Here is a 12,431-nt window from a genome sequence, read left to right on the forward strand (position 1 = left end):
TTCATACTACACCATTTAATCATAACTGCACAGGTTATCCTCACTGGATATTCCAAAGAATGAGATGCTGAGCTCATTAATAGCCAGTGAGCTTAAAGTAAACCCTATTATCACAGAAGTTTTCCATAGGCAGACCTGATTAACTATAATGAATATTCTCAGTTTTACATTCTCTAGCTTTTTTGTGGTTAAGGAACCACCTTGGAATCCAAGTAGTTTGGGCAGTATTTTAAATTGCAGTAACGATTACCTTCATTTAGGAATGCTTTCCAATTCAGACTCTATTGAAGGTATGAAAACACACTGTGCTTGAAAAGTTTTAACCCAGCACTGTCAGATGTCTTTACAGGGCTAAATCTTCTAGGTTTGGATGAATGACACATTCATATATAATGAGGGTCTAAAAAATCCATTACTTGAAATAACCTAATAGGTGATATACATTCAAAGAATTCTCATAGAAAATCATTCATAGAAAAAGTAAGTATGTATTTTAAGATATATCCCTGTTAGGTATAATTAATTACATTTATATTATTTGCCATTTAAAAAGAAATTAATAAGAAGGGAGATAAGCAGTTGCAAATACTTTGTTTTGCTAGACAAATGCAAATATAATTTGAAAGTAATTGTATATTCTCTTAATTTATTTTCATTTGACTCTAGTATCATTCATCTCTACTCCACTTTAGCATTTTATTTCAATGGCCATATCTCTGATCTTGTAATCACACTAAATTTCTCTATCACTGAAATATTAAATTGCGACAAAATTCTATTTATTGACTACAAGGTTTTTGCTTCCTGACTCCATTGTTTTCAGGGTATTTGCTTTTCAAGTTTTCCAGTTGTCCTAGTAATCCAACCCATTGATTATCTTCCCCCATTAGTTTCCTTCTAAGCTAATTCCTCTCCAGAGCCAGTTTGGATCCCATGGTCTGTTGCTTACACTGTGTCTCCTTAACTGCCGTGTCTCCTCAACTGCCCTGTCCCCTTGTCCTTATGCCTCACTCTGCTGAGTCTTCACACAAAATATCAAACTGCTGGATTTTCAAGGCTAGAAGGCATCTGTGTTAAGTTATCTGTTACTGTGTTAAAAACTGCTGTATTACCTAGGAGCTCAAAAAATATCACATCTTACTAAATCTAGTTATCTAATCTCTAGTGAGTCAGTAACTTGAAGAAGCTATTCTTTTGCTTCATATGGATTGTGGTATTATCTGGATCACTTGGTGGTACTTTGTGGGTGGCTGGTCTGGTCTGGAAGGTCCAAGATAGCTTCACATGCCTGAAACCTTGGTAGGGATGGCTGGAAGCCTGGGCTTAACTCTGCCCTCTCCTTTATGTAATTGCAGGGCCCCTTCACCTCATCTCTTTAGCAATGTAGTTGGACTTATTACATGGGTCAGGACTCTCAGAGTGAGTATTTCAAAAGATAGGAAGTGAAATTCCTTGTCTTCTGTGGCCTGGGCCCAGAAATCAGCACAGCATCACTTCTACTATATGCTATTGGTCAAAGTAATCACAGAGCCCATCCCTATTTAACAAAGTGAACATAGAATCCAGGTCTTGATGTGGAGAATATTGAAGATACTATGGACATCTTTACTCTTTTACATCATCCATTCATTCATTTCAGCATTCATTTATTCAATCAATAATGATTTGTCACTAACTATAATACTAGGTACTTGATGGATACAGAGGGTGATGCAATGACTAGGAAGTTGTAAGTTTCTTTATAATGGAGCTTACACAGGAGACAAATACAATGGTAACTAACATTATATTATTAACAGTAGGAGAGATACTTCACTTACTGGTAGTCAAGAGTGGGCTTTCTGAAGTTAAAATCTAAAAGATGAGAATCACAGAGCCGTGGATAAAGTAAAGGAAAGACAAAACAAAATCAGAGGTCCATTGTCCGGAAAGGGTTTATCATGCAGAAGCAGGAAGAAAACCTATGTTTCTGAAACATAATATTCAAGATGAGAATAGTTGGGTATACAACCAGAGCCAAAACTTTCAGGACCTTGTAGGCCTGGTTAACAAGCAGGGGTGAGTCAATAAAGTGTTCTAAACAGGACAATAAAAGAGCTGATTCTCTGGTAAAAGAACATCTGGCCAGTCTCAGAAGGTTGAGAGAAGGTCAAAAGAGGAAGCATGTTGGCCTGCTAGAAGGCTATCACAGGACGTTTGTAGTAGTCCATGTGAGAGGTAATAGTGGTGATAGTGGAGACTGAGAGAAATGTATAAACTCCCAATATATTTTGAAGGTAGAATCAATAGAAATAACCATCTTTTCTAATCACAGACAATATTGTTGAACAAATAGTTGTCATTACTGATCTCTACTATTTAACCATCCTTTCATATGCCAAAAATCTGTAACCCAGGTTATAAATACTTCACAGAAAATGCTTTCACTGTAATCATTAATAATATTAAACTTGTCAAAAACAGTAGATATTTTAAGTATTAACTTCTGCCTTGCTAACATTTGGCACATTGTATTACTTCCTGTTCTTTGAAGCATACAACTCCTTTAATTTTTGTAACACAACTTTCTGGATCCACATATCTCTCTGCTAATTTATGTTTATTTTCCTTTAGGAGCTTTTATGTTCCTCCAACCCCGTAAGTGATTATATATTCAAGAGTAAATTCAAATTTGACATTTTATATGGCTTTGTTTATACTTCCTCTGAGATATCTCAACAGAACTGTAGCCTGCAGTCAGCCTTCCGTTCTGAGCTTTAGATCCATATTTCTGCTTGGCAATCAGAGACATGCATTTCTGGGCATAAAATAGATAAAATATTCCACAAAACCCTTTCAATGCAAACAACTGAAAATGCGGGAAAATATTCTTAAAATATTATAAAAGCATTAACGTATTTATTTAAAAATTCCAGGCCAAATTTATACAAAAATAGTACAGTGAGCCTACTTTTGCCCTTGGGGGCATTTGCTGACATGGGCAAATTTGAGCTTCAGTTTTTGATGGCATCTCTGGGCAAGGGATGCAGAACTCCAAACCCATGGTGTTCCCTGGGAAAGTGTCTACCAATAGAAGTTGGAACTCAAAGGACTGTACCCACAGGGTAAGAGTAGAGCAGAATTAAACCCAGTCTACACATTCCTACTCTCAAGGGAGTGCAAAGAGCCTTGCCTTTGACGTGAGAAGGGTGGAGGTGACGTAGGAACCATTCTTGAAGTTATAATCACAAACCAGCTCTTATATGGATTTTTAACTCAAATTCATGTCACCCAGATGATTAAAATAAAACCTCAAGCAAGGAACTTGGATTAATGTGATCCTAGACATTGATGCCAAGAGTTGCCTATGGACACAAATCTCTAGAGGAGGAAGCCATCATCTGAGGCATGAAGTATCCTCATAAATATTTTTTAAAGGACAATGAGTAGCACAGAGTTAAAATTAACCAAGAATACACAGGAACAAGGTACCCTGGGAGAAAACCAACAGAAAAGCCCTCTCAACACTATAATTGGAAATATCAGACGGCATAAAACCTTTGCAGGTTAAAGACACTTTGCAGGTAATGGGAAAGTATTAAAACGGTGGTATAAAAGGTAAACCAAAGAACTACACAGAGCATTTATAAATGAAAACTACATTATTGTAAATAACACAATGCAGATTAAGCAGAGCTAAAGAAAGAATTAATGAACTGAATTAGCTCAGAGAATTTATTCATGCAAAAACCTCAAGAAATGGAAAAGTTGGAAGAGAGGTTAAAAGACATGGAAAAGGGAATAAAAAGGATTCTCAATTGAGAATAGAAAGAGAACAATACAGGTTTATTTGAAGAGCTAATGATGAGAATTTTCCAAAAATTTCCTAAATGACGGACACCAAACTTAAATCAAGAGATTTAAGAAGCCCAGCAAATTCCAAACTATAAGTAAAAAGAAATCTATACCTAGAAACATTATATTGAAGCTGTAGAACATCAAAGCAAAAAGATTTTGAAAGTAGCTGGAGGAAAAAAAGATGTTCACTTCAAAGTATGAGACTTTGAGCTTACTTTTCTACAGCAATAATGGCCATCTGAAGACAATGGAATTATATCCTGTTGTGCTGAAAGAAAATAACTGCTAACCTATAATCCTATGTACAAGGAAAATATCTTTTAAGAATGAGGTTAAAAGCCCAGAGATAAACCCATGCACATATGGTCACCTTGTCTTTGATAAAGGAGGCAAGAATATACAGTGGAGAAAATACAGCCTCTTCAATAAGTGGTGCTGGGAAAACTGCACAGCTACATGTAAAAGAATGAAATTAGAACACTCCCTAACACCATACACAAAAATAAACTCAAAATGGATTAGAGACCTAAATATAAGGCCAGACACTATCAAACTCTTAGAGGAAAACATAGGCAGAACACTCTATGACATAAATCACAGCAAGAGCCTTTTTGACCCACCTCCTAGAGAAATGGAAATAAGAACACAAATAAACAAATGGGACCTAATGAAACTTCAAAGCTTTTGCACAGCAAAGGAAACCATAAACAAGACCAAAAGCCAACCATCAGAATGGGAGAAAATATGTGCAAATGAAGCAACTGACAAAGATTTAATCTCCAAAATTTACAAGCAGCTCATGCAGCTCAATATCAAAAAAACAAACAACTCAATCCAAAAATGGGCAGAAGACCTAAATAGACATTTCTCCAAAGAAGATATACAGATTGCCAACAAACACATGAAAGAATGCTCAACATCATTAATCATTAGAGAAATGCAAATCAAAACTACAATGAGATATCATCTCACACCGGTCAGAATGGCCATCATCAAAAACTCTAGAAACAATAAATGCTGGAGAGGGTGTGGAGAAAAGGGAACCCTCTTGCACTGTTGGTGGGAATGTAAATTGATACAGCCACTATGGAGAGCAGTATGGAGGTTCCTTAAAAAACTAAAAACAGAACTACCATACGGCCCAGCAGTCCCACTACTGGGCATATACCCTGACAAAACCATAATTCAAAAAGAGTCATGTACCACAATGTTCATTGCAGTTCTACTTACAATAGCCAGGACATGGAAGCAACCGAAGTGTCCATCAACAGATGAATGGATAAAGAAGATGTGGCACATACATACAATGGAATATTACTCAGCCATTAAAAAAAAAGAAATTGAGTTATTTGTAGTGAGGTGGATGGACCGAGAGTCTGTCATACAGGATGAAGTCAGTCGGAAAAAGAAATACCGTATGCTAACTCATATATATGGAATCTTAAAAAAAAAAAAAAAATGGTCATGAAGAACCTAGGGGCAAGACGGCAATAAAGACACAGACCTACTAGAGAATGGACTTGAGGATACGGGGAGGGGGAAGGGGAAGCTGGGACAAAGTGAGAGAGTGGCATGAACATATATACACTACCAAACGTAAAATAGATAGTTCCTGGGAAGCAGCCGCATAGCACAGGGAGATCAGCTCGGTGCTTTGTGACCACCTAGAGGAGTGGGATAGGAGGGTGGGAGGGAGGGAGACACAAGAGGGAAGAGATATGGGAACGTATGTATATGTATATAACTGATTCACTTTGTTATAAAGCAGACACTAACACACTGTTGTAAAGCAATTATACTCCAATAAAGATGTTAAAAAAAAAATAATGAGGTAAAATATATATTTTTTGAAATTCAACATCAGAAAGTCTACTAAAGATAATTCAATATGATATATTTCAGGCAAAAGGAAAGTGATCACAGATTTGGAAGGTCTGTGATGAAAGAAGGAATTAAGGGCAAATAAGCTAACATATATCTGGGTAATTTAAAAAATGTGCAAGTATAAAGTATGATAATGTCCAATAAATTTTAAAAAAACGAGGGAATTAAAGTTCATGACTCAGTAACATATGTCAGAACAGGAATAAAAGGAACAAAGTGTTCTAAGATTCTTATTTTGTCTAAAAGGATGGTAAAGGTATTAATTGATGTTTTTGGATAACTTAAGTATGCATGTTGCATGCTTTAAGACAATCAATAAAATAATAGAAACAGAGCAGTTAAGTTCCCAACTAGTAGCAGGAAAAAGGTTAGAATAATGATATAATCCATTAATACAAAGAAAACAAAGAAAGAAAGAACACAAAACAAACAGAAGGAATAAAACAACAGGAAACAGGTACCCAAATATATCAGTATATTAAACTGAAATGAATAAAGTGTTAAGTACTCTGGGTAAAAGAAAATTGTCTGACTTTTTTGAAAAAATAGAATATAACAACGTGCTGTTTAAAAGAGATACTAGTAAAATATAAGGTTACTGAAAGTATAAAAGGATGGAAAAGACATAACATGTAAATATTAACTAAATGAAAGCCAAGGTAACTATATTAATATGAGACAAAATAGAGTTTTAAATAATAAAACATTAATAGAGATAAAGGAGATATTTCACAAAGATAAAAGTTTCAGATCAATAACATAAAGCTGATTTAAATTTGTATGTAATGAATAGCATTGCCTCAAGATATGTAAAGCAAAAAGGAGACAGAACTACAAGAAGAAAATTTTTAAAAGCTACTACCCTTTTAGAAGAGTACAACACTTTCTTCTAAGTTAATCCAAGTAGAATAAATGCGGCAAAAAAAAAAAACCCTATCAACTATATAAATGATATGGACAACACAGTTATCAGACTTAACCCAATAGATCCACATCACATCCCAAAACTACAGACTACTCCTACTTTGCAAGCACAAACAGGATAAAAATCGATCATATTCTGGGAGATAAAACAAGTTTTAACAAATTTCAGATGATTGAATATATATGAACTGTTTTCTCTGAATATGATTCAGTTAAGCACAAAATCAAAACAAAGAGAAAATAAAACATAACCATATGTTTGGAAATAAAGAAGCGCTTGGGTACACAAATTCAACATGTCCACCAAACTCCAAACTACCCCTCCTTTCTTCCCTGTCTTCATCACTCATCCCCCTCTTGTCTAAGGCATCATTTATGGTCCCATGACATTGCCTTAGTTCAAGCCTTCTCTTTGAGTTTCCTCTCTTTGAGGTTCATGCTCCTCCTATCTGCCACACTATGCCTTCTAAAAGATTGGTTTAATCATATAAAGCCTTTATTTAAAAATTTTTAAAAGACCCTCAGTACCAACAGGATAAAATTCAAACTCCATAACATGACATTCAAGGATCCTTGATAGAGCCTCTGCTTTTCTTTTCATCTTTATTTCTTCCCAAGCCTTCGTGCACCTTTTATGCATCAGTTATGCTATTTACTTATACTTCCCTAAACACCCTGTTCTCCCTGTCTCCTCCTTACCTTTGCACCTACTTACCCCTCTACCGGGAATGTCCTCTCTTACTATTCACCCACCTGACCATTTCCTATATATCCTGGGAGATAGAGTTCAAGTATCACATTCCTTGCCTGGTCAATCCTCATAGTGTTATTCACTTCTTCACTTTCTACCCTAGAATTGTTTTTGGTACTTCAGTTTTTTAAATTAGCTATTTAAATGTCTGCCTATTGTGTTAGACCATAAACTACATGCAGATAGGATTTTTTTCTTGTTCATTTCTTTTTCTATTCTTAGCACTTATATAAGGAGGGCTCAAAAATTGAATTTATGAATAAAATTAAAATTCTTATGGTAGCTTAAACATATTTGTTGAAAGAAGCAAGAAGGGTCAGTCAATATGTTGGCTATGAGAAAGGAGAGCAATATTATAAAAAGTAGATGGAATGACATGTAAAGAATATCAGATGGCACATTTGGTGTGGTAGTCCTAAAACCTTTTAGCATCCTGAAGGAAGGGCTTCCAGGTAGAGTTGTACAGCTTTTATACTGCACAACTCAAGAGGGTGCCATACACATCTAGTCAAGGATGGGATATTGTTGCCCAGAGCAGTCCTGAGTGCAAAAAATCCTGAGTGGTCCCACACAATTTCCTTGATCAAATGAACCATGTCATTAGAGCCCAGGAAATAATTGTTATTTATTATGACAGTTGGGAGTCATCATTAAGAAAAGGCCTGTATTTTGCATACCCTAATGAGAGAAATGTGTAACACCTTTTGGAAATCTTCCCATCAAAACCAAAAAGGTTAGGTACCTAACGTAGCAAGTTTTGATTGTATGGGAAAAACCGTCACAATTAAGCCAAATAAATGAGCCATTGCAGGGGGTTGAAATCCATATCCACCTGTGGTGTAATTTGCAAAGTTTGCTTAAGGTTTACGCATGAATATTATGACTTGCAGTCAAATTCTTTCTGACCAAATAATTTAGAAAATAAATTTATATACTTGCGTTACCCATTTTATTAAATAATTGGTATCCAGAAGCCCAAGGACTGAGCCTCATATGGGATAATTAGAATTCACTGACTTGAACCAATGGCTTCATCTGCTTCAGAATTTCATGCTAGTGTGGATACTCTGCTTTTATACCCAGAACATCATTTGCTTGCTAACAGTATAAACCAAACATACTTATGATATTTTTTTCTGGGAAGCAACTAGAAAGAAAAAATAAACTCTGCTTAGTTTCACCTGCAAATGCTTTTTTAAAGCTATGAGTCTTATTCATTGCCCACACTCAGGAATCACATTTCCCTACCCAAGCTGAAATTCCCAGGCCTAAATATGTTCTCCACCCACCTCTTAATATTCCTTCCCTGTTGCTAGATGTATTCTTGAAAATAGCTTCTCACAGTAAGAGTAGCCACTGGCTTATTGCAAACCACGTATTTTATCTGTTTTAATATCTCTTTTCTACAGATCCTCCTGCTGTGGAACCAGCATTTCTGGAAATCCGGCAAGGACAAGACCGCAGTGTCACTATGAGCTGCAGGGTCCTGAGAGCCTATCCAATACGGGTGCTGACCTATGAGTGGCGCTTGGGAAACAAATTATTACGGATGGGTCAATTTGACTCTCAAGAATACACAGAGTACCCCGTGAAGAGTCTTTCCAACGAAAACTATGGGGTTTATAATTGTAGCATCATAAATGAAGCTGGAGCAGGGAGATGCAGCTTTCTTGTTACAGGTAAGATGCTGAATATTTTGCTTTTTTTTTTTTTTTTTTTAGATCATGGGAGCTTAGGCTTATGTCAGTATAAGAATGAAAGCATTTTGCAGATCCATGGAGCATACCATGAACAGCTTGACTGTTCATATTTAGAGTTTCTACTCATTTATTTTCAAGGCAAGTCTATTTTAGTAGTTAAGATAGTTTATGTGCCTATAAAATTAGAAGTTTATGTGAATTCAAATAGAGTTGGTGACGAGGTTGGTTATGTTGAGTGTTTCAGTAATAAAGTGACAAATCTTAACTAGCTTTATTTAGATCAAATTGCAAATATTAATACATGTTTTCTTTTGCAAGTTTAAAATCCCTTGCAATACAATACCTGCTCTGGTTTTAATAGTAGAGAGTGCTTTCTTTCTTTTTCTTGTTTATTTATTTATTACCTCTTAATGTATTGTGAATCTTCATTTTGTCCCTGGCTTACCATAGGACCACAGATATTCAAAGGGAAATCAATATAGTTGTATCTGGTATACAATGAATTAGAGAGAATTATCATTTTTGATATCATTATCTTTTAATGTATTTAAGGAAATATTAAATCTGTATTAAATCATACATGTTTATTTAAATTATTTTGGTAATCTAAAGTAAATCTGTGTAATTTTTGAGCTAGGGTTTAGGCATACATTAAAAGGATATACTCCTTTTCATTATTATTTTGTTCTAGATTAGTTGAAACGGTTATAGTGTTTATGCTACTAAAAGAAGAAACTGGACATTGTATGTTATCTGGAAAGCAATCATAAAAATCATGATTAAAATGTTTCAGAATTAATTAAATCTTGTTCATTGGTAATATAAATTATTATTAATAAGTTCTTACTCATAAGAGAACTCTCTAATATGGATTGCCTTGAGACATTTTTGCTTCCTGAAATGGGATATTAGGTGGATAAAATACAATTGACTAACCAAAGAATGTGAAGACATCCTCTCTGCTGGATCTTGCCACCTCTTGGTTTTGCAATCTCTTTTATTAACATTCAGTTGAACTTAAGGTTTTTCTACTTTGATACTTAAAGTGAACTATTAAAACGAAATAAAAAATCCCTAGGACAATTACTTACATGGTGATCTAATTTTTCTACCTAGGAATATTTACAAGGGTAAGAGAATGTAATCTGTTACTCTATGGGGTAATTTAAAAGGCATGATATACTTTCATTCCTTATTTATATGTTATTATCCCAAACAATAAGAATCCTTCAAAGGCAATTGTTTTTCACATATTGGTACAAATGGAGCACTCTACTTTCTTTCATTAACCCTCCAAAATAAAAATACTCCATAAAATTAACTAAACCCCTTTCTTCAATCCTTTTGGCTTTATACACATTCTGATTTTCTCTGGTGACACTGTTTTCTAACTTTGACTGGTTTAGACAATGCTGCCTCTGCAAGATTTTCATTTGTTCTCTATTGTATGATCCAAATCCTATTTTTTGAGCTAGAAGACAAGCTGAGACCAGAATAAACACTAGCTCCATTCTCCCATTCCAGATCCATGGGGTGCAGTAAGTAGATTTCAGTAGTTGAAGAAAGGAATAAACCTGTTGTGGATTGCCCCATAGAGGGAGAGGAAACAGCCCCGTGCATTAATTTGTTTCCAGTGTGCATTTTTCAGTCTCCAAGTCAACCTCATTGTTTCAAGATCTCCACATAAAATCTAATAAAGTTTTGAAGAAGAGAAAAAGAAATGATTGAATTCCAAATACAGTATAATTCAGGAAAATATATAAAGAAATCAATGATTCCATAGAATCAGACATCTGGAAGAAACTTTGAAAGGCTATTTACTTTTCTACTAAAACATACCAGAATTAGTAGTAATCCTTATCAATTTCCCATAATTCAAAACTCTTTGAAGCTATGCAGAAGAGAACTAGAGAATATAATATATGCAAGGATTCATATATTTATTATGCATATGTTCTTTACCCACAAAACAGATCTTTGAAGACAATTCTTTGAAGACAATTCTTTTTCCTTGAGGCCCAAATTAACTAAGAAACATTTAAATTTTCATAGTTATAACTATTGTACCAAATTTAAGAATTTAAACTCTTCCACTTGCTTGTCCTAAATGTCCTGAAAGTGGACTTGATCTGACTGCACATCAAAACGTACAGAATTGAACTGAAAGGCAATGGCAGCCCTCATGTCTATATGTATTCTAGCTCCCGGGAAAGCTCAAAAGTTCGGATGTGTTTTCTTCATTTATATCATGAGTATGCAATGTGTGTGGGTGTTTGGGGGTAGGAGAGTGGGGTTGTGTTTACCAAGAAGTCAGAGGGGTTGTGAGAATATTTTCCTGGAAAGGAAAAGAAGATAGTAAGCAAAGGTATTTTGGGAAGAGTGACCAACCTAGCTTGTTGTGCACTGTCCATATTAGAGAATATTAGCTATAATACTACAAAATACTGTGTACTTTCATTTATTTTATTTACTAGTATTGTTATAGTGAAGTTAAGCCTAGTTTTTTTTGTGTTTTAAGCCTTTGTGAACTATGGCAGGAACCCGAACACCATTTATCATATTTTTCTGTGGGAGAATTTTTACAAGTTCTATAAATAAATGTGACATATTAATTTATTATAAGTCCACTTGTAAATGTGCAATTCCAAGTATATATGTATAAATACATAGACATAAGTATTTCTATATTAATAAATAGTTCTGTACTATTTAGCAGATCACTCAACTGGAGCATGGATTTCACTTTATCACAGGTTCAAATGCTCCAAATTAACATTTGGAAAAAATGTTTTTAAAGACTTCAAAACGTCTAGGCACATTCATTACATTACAGATACGAGTGAATAACATGCTAGGTTAGATCCTAGCGCACAGCTTGATCCAGAAAAGAAAACCAGTAAATCTGGGATGATGGAATAGATAGAGGGATGGCTAAGAGTGAATGATTAAATGGAAGGAATCTTACTGAAAATTATTTTTTAATGGGAAAAGAATGAGGGTGAAAGAGTAGTTCAAGTTGAAAATACGTAGTGGGCTGAATAGTGTCCCCCAAGAAGGTAAATCCATGTCCTAATCCCCAAACCCTGTGAATATCACTTTATGTGGCAATACATGATTAAGTTAAGGATTTTGAGAGAAGGAGCTTATCCTGGATCATGTAAGGTTAGTGAAAGATTTAATGTCCTTAGTTGCATGATAGAGGGCCCTAGCATTTTGCTGGTTTTGGGCTGAAGGCCACTCTCATGTCTTAGAATATTTCTGCAGGTCCTAGAGACCACCTGTAATTCCTTGTCACATGTGCTTTTCCAACGTGTCTGCTTAATTCATCAAGCCAT

The 12,431-nt window shown here is 35.0% G+C and overlaps 1 protein-coding gene across 4 annotated transcripts in view; it reads left to right on the top strand.

The window, feature by feature from the left end:
• MDGA2 (MAM domain containing glycosylphosphatidylinositol anchor 2) overlaps positions 1–12,431 on the top strand; it is an 830,366-nt gene that overhangs the window by 694,721 nt on the left and 123,214 nt on the right. For all 4 annotated transcript variants that reach the window (XR_014242273.1, XM_082383804.1, XM_082383805.1 and 1 more), the window contains one exon: positions 8,806–9,075. Coding sequence is in view for 3 of the 4 variants with exons in the window: in XM_082383804.1 (XP_082239930.1) it covers positions 8,806–9,075 (270 nt within the window). In the remaining variant the exon portion in view is untranslated. The remainder of the gene's footprint in view (positions 1–8,805; positions 9,076–12,431) is intronic.

The sequence above is a fragment of the Balaenoptera borealis genome, assembly GCF_965194805.1.
Source record: "Balaenoptera borealis genome assembly, chromosome: 3".
NCBI classification, from domain to species: domain Eukaryota; kingdom Metazoa; phylum Chordata; class Mammalia; order Artiodactyla; family Balaenopteridae; genus Balaenoptera; species Balaenoptera borealis.